Raw genomic sequence first — 19,160 nt, forward strand, 5'->3', positions numbered from 1 at the left:
TGACCGTGCTTGTTTCTGCGTGCGTGCCGTCGTAATCTGCTTCGATCGACCCTGCATTTCTTTGTTGGTGCGTCTGTGTGTATGTAGAGTGGTGGTCAACGTGCGCAGCATCAACTGATGTGGTGGGCCGATCATGCCGTCTTTCTGTGCAGCCTACGGTTGCACGAACACCAGCGGCCGCGACGATGTTGTCTTCCATTGCTTCCCACAAGACAAGAAGCTTTTAAGGAAGTGGGAGGCTGCTGTAAAGCGAAAGAATTTCAAGCCCTCAAGAACAACACTGGTTTGCTCCAACCACTTCCGTGACGACGATTATCACCAGAATTTCCACTAGCAGGCTTTCTAAACGCAGCGCGAAAAGATCGGAGCAACGAAAACAAAGACGGCACGAGTGCGGACTGACTGATGATAACTGGTGTTGGAAGGCCTTATGAATACACGAACTCGCCCAAACCTGGATTTTGATTTACTGAGAGCTCCTTTATGTTAGCACGCTGAACGGAAGGTGCATGTTTATTTCCCGCCCTCGACGCAGGTTTCGTCGCAAAGGGCCGCGAATTTTCTATTTGCACGTGTGTTGTAAAACAGCCTGCATGCAGCTATAGCATAACGCAGTGCAAATGTAGAGTTTGCATGTGCTGGAAAGCCGGCGCACACCAGGACGCTACGCTCCCCCCGTCTCTCGCGCACAGCGAGAAACCGACCGTCTCACGTAGCCGACGGAATTCGCCGCCTTTACGACTTCGGTTACGAGTAGTGCGCGGATGGAGCACAGATGAAGGTCACTACACGTACTGCATGAACCGGGAAGCTTTTCACGCGTTTGAACCGTCTTTGTAGGTTGCCGACAGCTTTGGACAGCGCACAAATGCCGACGATCGCATCCCCGCTTACGTTCCACGAGTAGGCATGCAGGAACACAACACTGCAGTTGTTTGACCGGAAACGAGCTCACTAGATCGGCGAAAGATCGGCGAGATCACTAGATCGCTTTGCAAAAAACATACTCACCAAAGAGCATTTCCAACACGAGGAGATCCCAAGACATCGCTTTCGTTCTCGTCGAAAGCACTGCTCGCACCAGCATCGTTTGCTTCTTCGAGAGGCCGGCTCTTTGCAATCGGCTCGTACATGTAGGGAGGAACGCCGAACTCTTCAGCAAAACGCAGTCTCTCTAAATTTTCTATTACCTCTTAATTTTCCATTACGGCACCAAACTACCTGGCACCGCGCTTCATGTGGAGCGGCAGCGGTCGGTCGCTAAAGTTGACGTCACGGGTCGCCCGACCAATCACAGGCGGAAACGAGACGCGCGAGCTGGGCGTGTCCGCTGCTGCACTTTTCGTCGAAATAAAATATATTTGCGCTTTCTTTCGCTCAATTTCGATACGATATTCGAATTCGGAGGGTTGAAAACCATTATGTATACATGTTCACTCATTTTTTCTGGAAAACCTTTCAGCTTCCCTTTAAGGTTTAATTGTTCGTTGTCCCCAATCAGGAATACTGCGCCGCAGTTTCTCTGCTTTCTTCGCTTATTCTCCGGGGTCTGGTTTTCACTGTCGTCTCCCCGCCAGATATACACAGGTAAGTTCCGTATGTGCCCGTATTAGGCAACTTCGGCACTGGGCCACACGTCCAGTCCCTCAGAATGGGTATGCCCCTATTACGCGAGTTGTATGGAATCATCAAATTTCTACAGATAAGTTCCGTACTTATTTATAGACAAGTGCCGCACTGTGTCGTATACACCCCTGATCAACGTTCTTCCCTCGACAAGCATCAGACATCACATTCGTCCGCGTAATGCAGACAGCTACACAGGCAACATGGGTGCGCTGTGTTTCATCTCCTATAGACTGCTACTACCACACAATTTGCTGCAATAATTACTAGATGTAACTCTGGAGCTGCGATCATTGAGCCACCGTGGGAATGACGGGTAGTATACATGGATCTGCCTTATCTTCGAGCTTGGGGCTTCGTTTATTACGCCCCATCTGGGCCTAAGTTGGCCTAAATTTCAAAGTTACTTATACATATTTTTTGTTACTGCAGAAGGTAATGCAATGCAAGCACGTATAAACGCTGCTAATTGCAGGGGTTCCCCTTCACCACGATGCGTCCTTGGCGCAGCGCTTTCAAATATCGGGCCTTTATGCTAGAGGTCCGGTGTTCGAATCCTGCCGTCGCCCAATTTTAATAATGCGCATTTACTTGTTTATAACGCAGTACTTCATCATTATAGAATCCTTTGCAAGGTCACGAAGCCACTTAAAGCCAGAAGGGCTAAGTTTAGGCAATCCCGTGTGCTGTGTACCCATCGTTCCCGTGCTGACTGAACTGCCCAGCTTGCAGCTCACGTACGCACTGGCGCCACACAGTTCCGTCTATACTCGCAAACAAGCTTCCGTGGCTACGAAGAGAAAGCAGAGGGGACGGGGCTCCCGCAACGTGTGTCACCGCGCCAAGTAGTCCGCCACCGTTGCACAGTGCTTTTGGTTGCGCGGAACAGGCGGTGAATCGGCGCAACTTCCACGTGCGGCGGTTTCGCGTTTACCCAGAAGCGGATAGAAAAAAGCCGCAAAATAAGTGAACCTTTACATTCGGTGGTGTGCTTTGTCTTATCTAGCAGTTGCTAATGTCAGGATTGGGGGCTCAATCCCATCGTCCGTGGTCCTTTGCCAAGATTGGAGTACGGCATGAATTCGAAGGTAGCTGGCCCATGCCGTCGTCCAACTTATTTACGCTGAGATCGTTGATGAAGTGAAGAACTATTTCTCATCGAGAACGAGGAAAAGGGTTTATTTACAGAAATTAAATCAGTCTAATATGACTGCTTGAGAAAAAGAGTATCAGTCCAACATGACTGCATGAGAGAAGTGACTCAGTCTAACATGACTGCTCAAGAGAAGTGTCTCAGCATTCGCACAACCACAGTTTTTATACACTCGATCCGCCGGTCATACGACGCGGCGACTGTTCGTTTACTCATCACCAACTCGCCGCTGCTCTGCAGATCAGTTTACAAACACAAAGGCACACACATTCCCAAGCCCAAACGACGGCGTTGGCGGGGTGCCGTTCCGGGAATTATCGGTGCCGATCGAGGGTCGCTCGTTGTTCTGCGCCACGCCTAAGCGTGGGAAGCACAAAAATACGTCGTTCCCGCGGCAGCTTGTCCATGCGTGTCAAATCAGCTCCACGTTGGGGAACTCCGGAATCATTGTTCACGCACCGAACTAGTTCCGTCACAATGTCGAAGGGGCTGGAGGAAGGCGGCGGATTCCAGCGCAAAGGCCGCTTCTTCGAACGCCTCCCAGCTGCAGCGACGGAGAGGGAGAGGTGCGCGTCGTGTCGCCCTGTCGTAACTGTGTGGCAATCTTGTTTCGCAGCTCGCCATTCTTAACAGCGCCTCCATGGCCCGGAAAGTCTCGACTGTCTAGCGCTGACAACCGCTAGGCAGGAAGAGAACGGCTGCTGGTCAGGGGGGGGATTGATGTCTTGGCTCGCAGCGACCACTTGTGCATTGATGTCACCGCCCCAAAACATCCAACAAGGACAGGCAACTGCAAAATGAACCCCACAACACGGCTCTGCGCCGAGATGACGCGCATTGGCTCTCACTTTAGACTCGCTAGGCTTCAAAAAAACAACAACATAAGTGCAGAAACAAAAAAAATGCTACATTTCACTATGCCAATTTCTGAAGCAAATTCCTGCTGACAAATTCAGCAATCATGGAGGGAATCCTGCTAAATGAGAGGGGAGCTTCTTCGCTTAATAAAAGTTAACACTAGTAACCCTAAAATTTAGGCGGGACCCTCAAATTCAAATTATCCTGCTCAAACCATCCGCATTGCTATGCAACTTTCCCTTCTTATATCTAACGGAGAAGTTGTACTCTTGGAGAGTGAGGCTCCATCGGAGCAAGCGGCCGTTTTTGTGTGACATTTGATTGAGCCACGTCAGAGGACAGTGGTCGGTCTCGAAGATGAACTTCGCTCCGTACAAGTAACACGCCAACTTCTGGGCGGCCCAAACCAAACAAGCGCATTCCTTCTCTGAAGCGCTGTAGGCTTCCTCCCTTACATTTAGTTTACGGCTGGCATAGAGGATAGGATGCTCCTCGTTATGGTCGCCGACCTGACTAAGTACCACGCCCATACCTCTGTCGCTTGCGTCGCATTGAACTATGAATTCCTTTGTGTAGTCTGGCGCGCGAAGCACGGGGCGAGAAACCAATAGCGTTTTCAAAATTTGGAAAGCGTTCTCTTTGTCCTTATCCCAGTGTACGTTACCCGGTGCTCCCTTTCGGAGGGCGTCTGTTAATGGACTTGCCAATCGCGAGTAATTCGGAATGTACCGTTGATAGTACCCCACAAGTCCCAAAAATGAACGAAGGTCCGTTTTCGTGCGCGGCTGAGAAAAATCTCCAATCGTCGCTATTTTCAGCTCAGCCGGCCGTCTCATGCCCTGACCGACAACATGGCCCAGATAAGTAACCTGCGAACAACCAAACCTACACTTTTCCGCTTTCATCGTTAAGCCGGCTTCCCTCAACCGTGAGAACACTGTTTGAGGTGCGATACGTGTTGTTCCCAGCTGTCCGAAAAAATGGCCACATCATCAAGATAAGGTAAGGCGAACTCCTGCAAGTCTTTTAGGACAATATCCATTAACTTAGAGAAGCTAAACGGCGCGTTCTTCAGCCCGAAGCTGAGTGCGAGAGGGCGAAAAGTGCCTACAGGCGAGATGAATGCGGCATAGCGGCTGGCACTTTCTGAAAGGGGAACTTGCCAGTACCCCCGCATGAGATCTATAGTTGAAATGTATTTAGCAGCGCTAACTCTTTCAATTCGTTCCTCAATGTTGGGTATCGGGTACAGCTGATCCCTAGTGATCGCATTTAACTTCCTGTAGTCAACACACGGACGAGGGTCCTTGTTAGGGGTTTCTACGAGTATTAGCGGTGACGTGTAGTCACTCTCAGCGGGCTCAATAACTCCCAACTCTAGCATGCGCTGTATCTCTGCCTCCATAATCTCTCTCTGTCTTGGAGACACCCTGTAAGGTTTTGATCTTACTGGTTCGGTAGAGGTCAGCTCAATTTCATGCGTTATCAGTTCGGTTCTACCCGGCCGATCGCTGAATCTGTCGAGATATTCCCCTAACACCCCTTTTAGCTCATCTAGCTGCTCGGGTCTTAGAGCATGCGAGCTTACCGAGTGTTCTACTACTTCTTCTAGGCCGATTTCAGAGTTGGAGGTTGCCCTATACTCCTTAAACTTGGTACCAATGCCATCCGGCTCTTTGACGGTATAGTTAACGACTCCGCTCCGCTCTACGTACGCCTTAATCAAATTACAGTGATATATCCTCACTTCCTTCCTGCGACCGGGCATTCTCAAAGCATAGTTGGTATCTGAAAGTTCGTGCAACACTTTAACGGGCCCGTCCCAGTGAACTTCAAGCTTGTTCTTTCTTGAAGGTTTGAGGATCATTACCTGGTCTCCGGCGTTAAACGTACGAAGCCTCGCATTCTTGTCGTAATAGAATTTGGCGTTCTTTTGAGCTAGTGCCATGTTCTTTCCGACTAGTTCTTGTGTTGCGCTTAGCCGTTCCAGTAAATTTAGCACGTATTCAACCACTGTTGGACTCTCCCCTCTTTCCTCCCACATCTCTCTTAACATTCTCAGTGGAGAACGGAGTGTCCTCCCATACACTAGTTCTGCTGGTGAGAAACCTGTTGCTTCATGTGGAACCGTTCGCAAAGCAAGCAAAGTTGCCGGCAGACAGTTCTCCCAGTCCTCCTTGTGCTCGTAACAGAGCGCACGCAAAACTCGCTTAAGCACCGAATGCCACCTCTCTACACTGTTTGACTGAGGGTGATAGACAGAACTGTGTATTAACTTTACCCCGCACTTTTGCAAGAATGTGGAAGTCAGTGCGCTCGTGAATACTGACCCTTGATCTGCCTGAATTTCGGCTGGAAACCCCACTCGTGCAAACACTGTCAAAAGCGCGTCTACTACTTCGGTGGAGCTGAGCTCTTTCAAAGGGATTGCTTCTGGAAACTTGGTAGCCGGACACAGCATGGTAAACAAGTACCTGTAGCCTGATTTTGTTTTTGGAAGAGGCCCCACCGTGTCTATTACAAGTCGTCTGAAAGGCTCTGTTATTAAGGGCACTACCTTCAGTGGAGCTTTCCATGTCTCTCCTGGTTTACCAGAACGCTGGCAGGCGTCGCATGATCTTACAAAGTTTTCTACATCTTTGAAACAGCCAGGCCAGTAGTATTCCATAAGCAATCTTTCCTTTGATTTGTTTATCCCTAGGTGGCCGGACCACCCATTTCCATGACAAAGACTCAAAAGGTCCTCCCTATACTTAGTAGGTATGACTAACTGATCTAAAATCCTACCCTTTCGATCTCTGTAATGCCGATACAACAATCCTCCTCTCTCATGTATCGTTACGTTGCGCCTAGCAATGCCTTCTTTAGCTGTGTCACGTAATTTAGCTAAGCTCTCATCATTCTTTTGCTCAGCTGCCAGTGACTCTCTATCCACGCGTAAGAGTTGATCAAAGTTCTTTGAGGCCGGTGATAATAACGACCCTGTCTCGCTTGTGAGCCCGTCTGCTTGCTCTTCCTGCAGGCTAGAACTCTGACACTCTAGTGCTACGCTCTCATTGAGCTGGTCAGCTGGCAGGCTCTCCTCAGCTGTTCTTTTGTCCCTCGGGCCTAGCTCGGATTCGGGTATTGAAGTTATTCCCTTTTCTGCTTCCGCTGGAGGAGCTTGAGCATTTTCAGCCGAAAGCGCCGCGATCTTACGAGCTTGGCCTCGGGTCAATGCCTGTACTATGCCCTCTCCCAGTTTGAGCCCTCTGTTACGCAGTAACTGATTCGAACGATTCGAAAAGATGTAGGGATACTGCACTGACAAAAATTTGGAAACTGCAGCCTCAGTCTCTAGCTCCCCGAATGGTCCACTGATTTTGACTTTGGCCATGGGCAGACACACGCTGTGTTCTTCTACAACCTGTTTTATCCACGCTACTTCTCCGGTGAAGTCATCTACCATCACGTAAGACGGATGGACAATGTCCAGCGTGGCGGCACTGTCTCTTAGCACTCAGCATGGTTTTCCATTAACTTGCAGGTCGTGGAGATATGGACTTAAAAGTTCCATATTCTCATCCTTTTCCTCCACGTAGGAAAAAACTACGCTAGACTTCTCGCAGTTTACAGCTATATGTCCCAGTTTGTGGCATTTGTAACAGCGAATTGGTCTAACAGATTCGAATTTTCTTTTCTGTTCTTTTTGTGCGGTTTCTCCGTTAAGTTTCTCCTCGCTCTTTTCTGCGGGCTTTTCCGCCAGGTCTACAGGCTCGGATCGTCTAGTTTGCGCACCCTTTTTGAACGGAAATGGTTTCCGCGGTCCATTTCGACCGTCCCAGTTTCCCTCCTCGGCGTTCAACTTTCTACGGGTTGCGTACTCTTCGGCTAATTCAGTCGCCCTTTCCACAGTGTTTACATTACCTCTGTCTTGCACCCACAGTTTCACAGCTTGGGGGATGGTTTTGTAAAACTGCTCTAGACACATGCATTCAATGATCATGTCTCTGCTGCCGTACGCTTCCGCGCTTTTAAGCCACTCGACTAGGTTGGCCTTTAAGCTATATGCAAACTCCGGATAGCCCTCGCTATCTTTCTTGCCTGTGCTCCTAAACCTTTGCCGAAAAGCTTCGGCTGAAAGGCGGTATTTCTTCAGGAGACTAGCCTTAACTTTTGCATAATCATATGCATCCTGCACACTCAGTCTGGCGATTACTTCCGCCGCTTCACACGGCAACATAGACAGCAACCGCTATGGCCATGTACTCGGGCCGAAGTTCATCTTTTCGCAAGTCCTTTCAAAATTGCTTAAGAACAAGCCTATGTCGGTCCCGACCTCAAATGGCTTTAATAGCCTGTCCATGCGGTATGATTCTGCCTCACTTGATCGACCCAGAGCGCCTTCACTTCCTTGAGACAACTCCAAACGTCTGCTTTCAAGTTCAAGTTGCATTTTTCTTAACTCGCGATCTTTATCGCGTTCCTCTCTTTCTCTTTCCCGTTCTTCTCTGTCCCGTTGTTCTTTTTCTCTTTCCCGTTTCTCTCTCTTTTTGAGAAGTTCCAATCCCATTTCAATATCTTCCTCACTGGCCTGATTGGAAATTAGCTCCAATAATTTCGATTTGAGCATTTCCTTGCGTACATCTAGGCCCAGTTCCTCACCAACAATCAACAACTCGTCTCTCAGCAGTGTCCTTAACTCCATGACTGCTGCTTTACTGCCTTGATTCTGCTCTCTAAATCTAGCTAGGAAAACACAACCTAGCTAACACACAACAATCTAGCTTCCCTACTGTTCTAAACAGAACAACCACAAAATGAAGCCTAGAGAGTCAAAGCAAAAACCAAGCACTCACCGCAGATACAGCACCATGTCGCAAAGTTCATCTCACCGCTGTCAGCCAGTTGTCAGGATTGGGGGCTCAATCCCATCGTCCGTGGTCCTTTGCCAAGATTGGAGTACGGCATGAATTCGAAGGTAGCTGGCCCATGCCGTCGTCCAACTTATTTACGCTGAGATCGTTGATGAAGTGAAGAACTGCTTCTCATCGAGAACGAGGAAAAAGGGTTTATTTACAGAAATTAAATCAGTCTAACATGACTGCTTGAGAAAAAGAGTATCAGTCCAACATGACTGCATGAGAGAAGTGAATCAGTCTAACATGACTGCTCACGAGAAGTGTCTCAGTCTAACATGACTGCTCAAGAGAAGTGTCTCAGCATTCGCACAACCACAGTTTTTATACACTCGATCCGCCGGTCATACGACGCGGCGACTGTTCGTTTACTCATCACCAACTCGCCGCTGCTCTGCAGATCAGTTTACAAACACAAAGGCACACACATTCCCAAGCCCAAACGACGGCGTTGGCGGGGTGCCGTTCCGGGAATTATCGGTGCCGATCGAGGGTCGCTCGTTGTTCTGCGCCACGCCTAAGCGTGGGAAGCACAAAAATACGTCGTTCCCGCGGCAGCTTGTCCATGCGTGTCAAATCAGCTCCACGTTGGGGAACTCCGGAATCATTGTTCACGCACCGAACTAGTTCCGTCACAATGTCGAAGGGGCTGGAGGAAGGCGGCGGATTCCAGCGCAAAGGCCGCTTCTTCGAACGCCTCCCAGCTGCAGCGACGGAGAGGGAGAGGTGCGCGTCGTGTCGCCCTGTCGTAACTGTGTGGCAATCTTGTTTCGCAGCTCGCCATTCTTAACACTAATAAGGTGTTTATGTTTTCTCTTCCCCAGATTAAACTAACGTGGTTGAAAACAGGGGACTCTTTTCAGAAGCGCTTTCACTTATGCGCGCTTTGCCTCCGTAGCGTTCCCTTCGTAGGCACAGAAAGCTGTCCGCGAGTATAGTAATTGTATGAAACCCTGTGGCTGCTACCTCGGCATTTCAAACAAACTTCGCGTGATTTAGATTCTAACATTGCGTTGTATATGCTTTCTTTCTTCTTTCCAACCAGCAGTCTCTCTCTCTCTCTCTCTCTCTCTCTCTCTATATATATATATATATATATATATATATATATATATATATATATATATATATACATGGGGGGGGGGCGTTGTATACCACGCAAAGACAAACTCCTAGCACTACCCGGACTAGAATACTTTAAAGGGACACTAAAGTGAAACAATAAATCAGTTTAGACTAATGAAGCATTGTTTGAGAACCCAGCAGGCAGTCATTTAAAAAAAAATAGTTTGTTTATTAGATGAGAAAATGAAGGACCAAGTATCAATATTTGAATTTCGCGCTGAAACCTCCGCACCTGTACGTCAGCATGACGTCAGGGATTCCAAAGTATGTTTTCGCATTCGGGCCGCGTTGGCTGAGTAAAGGTTCCAGAAACTTGTCATGCTTAATATTTGGTTCCTTTAGAACACAACGTAGTCAATCTGTACCGCTATATATAATTAGTAGGCCCTTGAAGATGCCATCAAAATCCAAGACGTCACAGCCCCCAGGTGCGGGAACTTAAGTAGGCGTCGCCACCCGTATTTCGTTCTTGCGCTTTTTCCGGCTTACCAAACGTCTCATCGTTGTAAAAGTGGTGTTTTTGGTGTTGTAGAACGGCAATTTACTGATGCAGAAGAAATCATTTTTCACTTTAGTGCCCCTTTAACAACGAGGATGCACGTTTTTTGAGTTGCAGAAACAACATGTTGCTTAACTTCTGACAAGTTTGTCATCGCTAAGGCATGCAGCCACTTCGCATCAAATCATGCTGTCATGCTTATGCTATTTTTAAAAGTGATGATACAAAAGAAAAGTAAAATTTTGTTCACGAATGGATGCATTGATATAATGTACGTCTATGACCTAGCTGGTACATAACTTGGAAAGACTAACAGCGCTAAAAACGAGGCTAAACACAAAACAAACAGTGCACTATCGCACGTCTTCTTGTCTCCAGGCCAGATGGCCAGATTTGTTGCAGTAACAGTGGAGATGGCTTTCAGCCAGATCTCCTAGTGAGTGGTATGGCCACGGCTACGTATGGAAGAGGTCGGGCCTTATTTTGCGAGTCGCCTGTCAGTCAAACGCTCTTTTGGCGTTGTGGGCATGCTATAGATTTAAAAATACAGGAACGAAGCTTTGCGCTAGAATTTCGACAGTATCTTAAGATGCAAGTGTCACTCGCATTCGGTGACCTGCTGTCCGACTTGTTTGAAGAGATGTTTGGCAGTAACTTGCGATCACGGTATTGTAGTCGTCGCGCGACGCATATTGTTACCAGATCACGAAGCAGACAGTCGGAAGCAGGGCCGTTTTCTGTGCAGATGCGATTGCGAAAATTACGGCATCCGTAGTTCGCAGTAAAGTAAGAGCCAGTAGCTCCGAGAGATTTCAAAGTGTCGTGTCTCCGGACACCCGTCTAGTCTGAAAATTGCCGAGACGTTTAGTTATAGGATCGGCTCTCCGCAGCAAGCAACCCGTGTTAAACGACGGGGAAGGTGAGCCACAGCTAGGCGACTGGTCACGGCCGCCTGGTGTTGAGCTATCTGGCAGGGACGAGACGCTCTTCCGAACTTCGTTCTTGACGCCTTTTATGCGCGCCCCCACCCCTCCTCGTATCCGTCACCACACTATCCTTGTTAAAATTATTTTCCGTCGCTAGTCGCTGTGGCACTCTTATGGTACGTCCACACTAGCGACAAAAACGCGCGCGACACAACGCGCGCGGCGAGCGGTGCTGTCGCGCGCGGCAAGATTCACGAAAAGCGGCAGCAACGCGCGGCAAACGCGCGAATGGGTGCGAGACCCATTTTTCGCGGCAGACGCGAAACGTCCACCAATCAGAAGCGAGCCGCTTTGCGAGCCGCGCTGTTGTGGCGCCACCTGTCGCATAAGCAAAGAATCATAATCTATGGGCTCTGAGACTGAACAGTGACACGCGCGCCGTAAAATCTCAGAGGCCATTTCCAGTCAAGGGGGCTGTTTTTGTTAAGCCTTACCACACCGCCACTGAGGCGTCGACGAAGAATTCGCCTCGCAATGGAGGCGTTTTTGGAAACCGTTCGCGGGTATGCGTACCTCTACGATAAATTGAGCGTCGGACAAGGAGCTGCGCGCCAACCGCTGGCACATTATGGACAGCAGTTTGGCATGACAGGTGAGTAATTGGTGAAGGTGGGGAAGCAGAGTGTGCGCCTGGCCCTCAGTGTCCCTGTACCGCACTCAAAACTTTCTCGTCCGCTGTCTGGCACGTCGGCGTCGCACAAGTAAAGAACAAACAAGTATTATAGTGTACACAGTCACCAGTAGCTCCTCGTCCGTATCCGACATGCCTGAGCGTGGCCGGCAGCGGCGCAAAAAAACACAGACACTTCCGATGGAAGACGAAATGGGCAGAACGGAGAGCGCGTTGTCGCGAGAAGTATCGAATGGAACGAGACAACGCGGGACTCCACGGGCCGCTGCCGCGTGCCGCAAAACGCGACTGTGGACTTGCCCGCACGCGTCTGCCGCGCGGGCGCTTGCCGCGTGCGGCGTGTCGCGCGCGTTTTTGTCGCTAGTGTGGGCGTACCATTAAACATTGACCACGTTGTTGCACGGCACGGCGGCCCCTAACATTCCTATATTTATGTCTCTGCGTGCATTCGAGGACATTCACATACCTGCCTTGCCATCTGTTCTGGCAGTTTCTTAGCTTCCCTAGTGCAGCAACCCCGTCCTTGATATATTTTGCCGTGCGCAAATCAGCATTCTGTATTTTCTTCTTTCTTGTCCTGTTTTTCTCTAATCTTTATCTGCGTGTGGAATTTTTAGCGCGGACTCCCCCCGAGCAGTTATCGTTAACATGATCCCGAATGAGGTAGAGGCGCGCCACGAGTGGCGCCGCAGTGTTCTGTGCACGGGAGAGGGGATCGCCACCATGGCAATGACCCCCCCCCCCCTTTGGACCTCCACTTGCCTTGCTTTCACATTCAATCTTTCACTTTCATCTATGTCGATCTTTCGGAGTCCGGCTCCTGAAACGTTCCCTTCCGCGGGAAAGGTGGGAAGCGGGGGCGGTTGTCAGCAAACTTTGGAAGAGGCGCACTGGCGCAGCTCCGCCAACGCTCGGAGCTGCGCCAGTGTACTGCCGTTGTGGTGCTTTGCCGGATGCAACCGCGAGCACAGGCTTTCTCGTCCAGCGTTTTCAGCCGCGGCCGGACTGGAGTACGCGCGCACGCACTGCAGTACGGGCGTGTTTCGCACAGGAGCCTTTAAAAACAAAAAGAAAAAAAAAGGAACGAAGTGTTAAGGCCCCCTTGGTTCCATAGCGTCCGTTAACAAAACGCAATACACGGTGACGACAGCCCCAGAGGCTGGCAACAACACTTCTCAACCACGTGGCAACGCTTTAAACACCTCACGCGGTGCATTTCTGTCGCCCTAACCATGACCAGTCCTGCGTGCCGCACTGTTTGCTAGAACTCGCCGAGTTCCAAGCGCCCACGAATCCCGCGAAAAATGACACGGCACGTGTTCGGCAGTACGGAAACAGCGCACTGCACCGGGGGGCATCTCTCCGGGTAAAGTCGGTTTCGCACGGTGAGAATTTGACTGCGTCCTCACACGTGCGAATTCGCAGTTGCGGCAACCCTGCACTCGGACTCTTCGCGCGTGCGATTTTTCGATGCTCGGAGTGCCGAACGTTTCCGCGAGAACGCACAGGCGGCAATGACGGCGAACCAATCACGCACGTGGATCGTGGACCCGTCGTTGTGGCCTGCCTACTTAATTTTTGTTTCGACAAGTAACGCACGTAACGCACTCAAACACAAACTGCCACGCACACAGCTTCTAAGTTGTTTTGCTTCGTTTTCATCGAGTCGAACTGACGCCAAGAATAATTCCGCACTCCGCTATATAGGCGCTCGCAAATGCGAAAATTGCAGCGGCAGCGCTCGGTACACGTGACACGTAAATGGCAAGTTCGCATTTGCAGAGATCACACCTGCGGAAAACGCAGTGTAAGGTCACGCAACGTGAAACAGGCTTGAGGAACGCACGGAGAAAGCAGCGAGCCGGTCCGGATTATGTTCGGAGATAATTTTCTCATTTGTTACTGCGAAAATATTCCGCCAAAGTTTGACCGCGCTGGTTTTGGGTTGTTATCCTGGAGACTGGTCCCATTCCACCACGAAAGTCGAATTCCGCCCCATTGGCGTTTCGGGACAATCAGAGACGGCGTAGGCGTCATGTTAGCGAATCAGAGCTGGAAAAGCTGGGAAATTCGGTAGCGTCCACAGAATTTCTCGGAGCGGATACTGAATCGTCGTAGCTCGCTGTACAAGCGACGGCTTCGAATTTGCCAGAACGCAGGAAGAGCAAAGTGAGACAACTAAATTGAACACGCAGTGTTACAATATTGTGCAATATTTTAATCCCATAAACTGAAACGTATCATTTTTGATACAGTGAACTTGATGCCCAAACCCTCTAATGTACACTGTAGAACAAATGTGGAGCCCATACTGGCGCTTTTGATATGCTGGAGGAGGTTTTCAGTTCTGGATAGGTCAGCAAATCAATCACCAATAAAGTAATAAAGTACCACAATAAGTAACTTCTACTCAATTGTGATATCACTGTTTTCTTCATACCAGTATACGTTGTATAAGTTGTTTTTACTTTCCTTAATGTGGAATGGTGCTCCGAGTTGTGTGGGATTACCGTAAGTGCTGTGGTGAATACGGCGCCCATCACTTCCGTTCCCCAGCTTAAACGAAACTGTGAAACTATTTCCGGGAGCGCAGTGACGCGTGGGCGTTGCTTCGGTGTAGCTTTCGTTGCTGCAGAAGGATGTCGGCAGCGGTAACACACGACGCACCAGACCACACGGCCATCAACGGACGCACCAGCAAAGGGTGGAAAAGCAAGTGGAACAGGAGCGCGCGAAATCACGAAAACAGCCGAGAGAACGGAAGCTGCGCTAGAGCGAACATTTTCTGTGGCTACAAAACGAAAGACCTCGCCCACCTTTCACGCGTCCACTAACGTGTGGTGTGTTCCATATTTTTGTTATGTTCATTTTTTTTTTGCAGTGTTTCTGACTCGATTCCCTTCTGCTTACGATTTCAGACGTGCCAGTGAAAACTGTTATTTTATTATCCACACTTTCATGCATTGCCGCGTTGTGATACTCGATTCATGTCCTGTAGGTGGCAGGTTTGTTATTTTATTATCTTTTTTCACTTGTGCAGCAAATCGGACATTTATAAATCCAAGGCTTTGGTGAATACATAAAGAGAGAAAAAGAAAGAGAAAAGTCGGAACTTCAGAGCTCGCGTGCACGTGCGCCTGCCTCGCGCCACGACGCAGTACGCACCACCAAGTCCCACAGGACGTCGCGGTGGAGCGCCCTCGCGCATTCCAACGAGCCGAGGTTCATTATAACGTGCGTGCGGGGCTAAATTTACCTCGGCAGAAATGCGGCCGGGAAACGAACCCGTGACCTTGTGCCCAGAAGCAGGAAACCACAGCCGCCGAGCCACTGCTCGGGGCAAAAAAAGAGAAAAGAAAGCAGCAGGTGGGTGAAGGCGTCGGCCACGGCGCCGGGCAACGCGAATGCCGTTCATCGCGCGAATCGCTGCGCGTCGACGCTAAACCGGGCGCCTCGATGTCAGGGCGCGCTGGGCGTCGAGGCACCGCACCGCTAAACGAGGCGTCGCGCGCGCCTTTTTAGCAGCGACAAGTGCGCTCGGCGCGCGATTTCGCGCTGCGACGACTCCGGGCAGGCAGCTGGACTACCGCTTGCGTGCGCTGCAAGCGCTCGAGAAGCCCGGCGAAACGACCCCCATGCCACGCTAAAATTTAAACTGTTAGTTCGGCGAAAAAAACAAACAAAATTAAATAAAAGAACAGCAACAAAGAGCAGGAAAAAGTATACTAATGCTTGTATCACCCTTTTCTGCTTTGTTTTCTGTTAGCTTATTTTTCTGCGATTTCAACAAAACAATACGTTCACCGTTTTCCCGTTTCTTTACCGAAAGAAGCTGCCACATAGTTTAGTGCAGCTTTCGTGTACTACGAAAGAACCAATGGCTGGGATACGGCTGTAACAGATACACGTAGAGGTAAGCGGGCTACGCGGAACATACGATGTGTGACCGCCCTGACAGGCCATCTGGCGCCAAGACGGCCGCCACTACGCGACACATCCGAGTATCATCTCGAAGAGTTTGTATAGCCGTGCTCCGAGACCCCGCCCCCAGCTGCTGCTGTACCTTGTAAGGGGACTAAGACCAATTGGCTCACGCACACGAGATCTGTCCGCGTACGCTTGCTTGGCTGGTGAAGCTGCACATAAAATGCTAATCGAGTACAGTAAAGAAACGAACGAATCTAATTTCGCTCACAGTACTGACCAGAAATTTTTCACTTTACAGCATTGGGACAAATTCTGTAAATATAGAGAAAATTGTTTTCGGCTACAAACAGAAGAGAATGAATTTATTAAAACAATCTGCTTCTTTCACCGGCATACATTTCCTGTAGCAATAGAAAGAAAGGGTTCCGTTTTTTTTTTTTTTTTTCAGGTTAACTTCTTCGTGGTCGAGCCTGCACCTATGGCACAGTTTGGAACACGAATACAGATTTTCATGAGTGGTTTTAAACGGAAAGCCGGGCAAGTTTACGCGCACATATCTCCTCAACACTTTCGAAAATTATGCCTGCAATCCCCTCGATACATAGCTGAAAGGCACTGCTGAAGCTGTTTCGGCAGTGCACCGTGTATTTTATTTATTTCAGCTGCTTAAGAATACACAAGTAGCGCACACTGCCTGAATTACAAGGCAAAACTTTTCAAACACCTCTTGGGAGGTTGTTGAATTCGTTAAATGCATTCAGGAAGTACGGTCAAAAACTCAATGGTCGCATTTCATTACGACACGCTGCTCTATGCCAAAAATTGACAGCTATCCAATACCTCTTCAGGCATTAGATAGACGCACTACCAAGTCACCTTGAAAATTTACGTTTCTGCACGGCATGATTACCCATTACGAACATGTACATCAATACCGCTCATTTATTTTTTTAATTATGAAAATTCGAACTTCAACAAAATCACAAAACCACGACATGCATTTAGCCCGTCGTTTGAGTGATTATGCAAAGGTTCGCCTATATGTTCAACCGCATAACACCGTTGCTTACGATTGCCCCTAGCTTACAGTACGATTGCGGAGGATATGTCCTGCACATCGCTTTACACAGCAGATGCCGCGCTAATCACGGCCTTATACTTCGTTCAATCAGTACAACGACAACGCCGTCGACGAAGCTCAGAAAGAGACCATGTCAAGTGGCACCAAAAGGCACTGTTAACGTAGAGACGAATGTCGCGCAAGACCCCTTAGAGCCAGAACACCAAACGATTTCCAAACAAGCGCCGTTACAAGCATAACAGCTGTCAAACACACCTGAAATAGATGCTCGATGCGAAACTCAATGACGCAGTAGGTTCCTATATACTCATGGTTCAGAACTTGCATTAAGAAAGGTCACCTCATTTCAGCTCAACTGAAACCCACCGAAATAAAGCCCTGTGTGTTAGGTTGGAACAGTTCTGAGTCGGGGTTCAGCAAGCGCGAGTGAGCTGCAGCCGGCATTCACTACGCGACAGGTGCTCTTGCAGCCGAACTTGATCGGTCACTCTGTGAACACTTCGCTGAGGCGCACGGCCGAATCGACCTGTCTTGAGCTAACAAATACTTAACGTGACGTACGAAACACGTGCGGCAATCTCATCAAAACGACCATCTTTTAGAGGGTCGGCAGCCGCCCCAAGCATTTCGGCGCTTTGCGAAGCCAAGTGATCACGTGTACACAACGTTGCAATTCGCTATGACTAAGCAAGACGCACCGATTCAAATGCCATCCATTATTTTCCTACCGCAGCAGGTCGGTGCGTATCATAACAATGGCACTAGGGCCAGTTACCTCGAATCGTTTCCGGCGAAAAATGCTCGCGAGCTTGGCGCCGATCGTCTAAACCGATTTCGATGGAGCCGTGTGCTTGTGTTGCCTTGCGTTGCGCGCCTAAGATATACGTTGACATTGTCTTTGGCGAAACAAAGATCTTTGTTTTTGTTATTCTCTGTGCCCCGACTACGTAACGTGCCAGAGTGCGCGATCCTCGAATGATCTGCACAGCGGTCGATGTGGGCCAAGGCTCGTTGGGAAAAGAAAATCGACTTGCGTAAGCATCACAATGACGGGGCGACTGCCCACCGCGGCTTTCGCGACATTAACCAGGCTTACCCCATTCAGGCTACACGCCACTAACTCGCCGACGTTTCGTCACCAGCAAAACGGCGCCGGTGGACGCACGCGAAAGCGTGCGCTGGCGGTGTTGGCGGCTGTCCCCGATTAACGGCGTTCCGAGGGGCAACTGGCGAGGAAAAGAGGAAAGGGCAGAGCCGTCGGGCCACTTACCATGGCGAAGAGACGGTATTCCTGGCGGGGTTAAGCCGACGGCCCCGCTAGACGACGACGGCACGGGGTCGCGACGAGGAACGGCGCAGCCATGAACGACAAAACGCCGTCTCGCAGGGGAGCACGCACGCGGCCGAACCGAAACGTCTCGCGCGCGCTACACCGCACGGCGGACCGCCATGACAGCGCCGTGCAACAAAACAGAGGAGCCACAACTTCCGGCCGGCCGGCCGAACCACGACGACGACCACTGGCACAACACACGGAGAAAAGAACACCGCTCACAGTCGGCCCGACGGGCAGCCCGCAAAGCTTGACATGTCTTCGTTCCTTCGCCCTCTCGCAACGGTGACGACGACGAGGGCAGTCGCGGACAAAAGACGTTGAGGGGTTCGCCACACAATCGCAGAAACGGAACCCAGTCAACTCAGCGGCTGCCAGCAAGCGCACGAACTCGACGGGCGCCGCGCGCAAAACCCGCTTCTGCACCGCTCGGGCCACCTGGCCCAACACGCGCGCCGCGCACCTGGGAGAACAGAAGGGAGACCGGCTCTACCAATGAAAACGCGCCGTCGCCTCCGAACAACCGTGACGTCAGTTTGCGTCACGACCCAGACGAACTACGCGGTAGCAAACTTGCGAGCGCGCCGCGCGTGCCGAAAGGCGCTTCGGTTTGTGCCGCTAGAACAACCAGACGTCATCCATGACGTTGCGTTGTGGACGTTTACGTCACGAGAAGCTTGTCGGGGTCCGCTCTTTGCAACCAAAAGCACCGCGGCACGAAACGGGCGCGTTGGATTTTACTGCCCCAAGCGTGATACGTCACGTTGCGAGCGCGAAGGAATGCCGGAAAGGAGGAGCGGAACGCGCGGCGGCCGTCTCGGGCCGCGATGCGCGCGAAGCCCCAAGGCGCAACAGGTCGCGCTGCCGCCGCGCGCGGTCGGTGGCGGCGACGGAGGTCGGCGTCCTCTGCTCGGCGCCGGCGTCCCTCGGGCGGTGGACGGCGAACGCGGAAATACGGCGCCCCTCCGGCCGGAGACAAATGCCGGAGACAGGCCCCCAACCCCTTCTTTCTGCGCGGTTTTCATTCATTTCCTTCGCAGCTG

General features: G+C 50.4%; 1 protein-coding gene across 4 annotated transcripts in view; it reads right to left on the minus strand.

Moving 5' to 3' along the window:
* The window catches only part of LOC135899451 (uncharacterized), a 361,492-nt gene that overhangs the window by 223,938 nt on the left and 118,394 nt on the right, over nucleotides 1–19,160 (minus strand). For 3 of the 4 annotated variants that reach the window (XM_065428705.1, XM_065428704.2, XM_065428706.1), the window contains exon 1: nucleotides 18,055–18,572. The exons of the other annotated variant lie outside the window; for it this stretch is intronic. In XM_065428705.1, coding sequence (XP_065284777.1) covers nucleotides 18,055–18,057 — 3 coding nt within the window. In that variant the 5' untranslated portion in view covers nucleotides 18,058–18,572. Of the gene's footprint in view, nucleotides 1–18,054; nucleotides 18,573–19,160 lie in introns of those variants that run through there. 4 annotated transcript variants of the gene reach the window in all.

Source organism: Dermacentor albipictus, chromosome 6, assembly GCF_038994185.2.
Source record: "Dermacentor albipictus isolate Rhodes 1998 colony chromosome 6, USDA_Dalb.pri_finalv2, whole genome shotgun sequence".
Classification (NCBI taxonomy): domain Eukaryota; kingdom Metazoa; phylum Arthropoda; class Arachnida; order Ixodida; family Ixodidae; genus Dermacentor; species Dermacentor albipictus.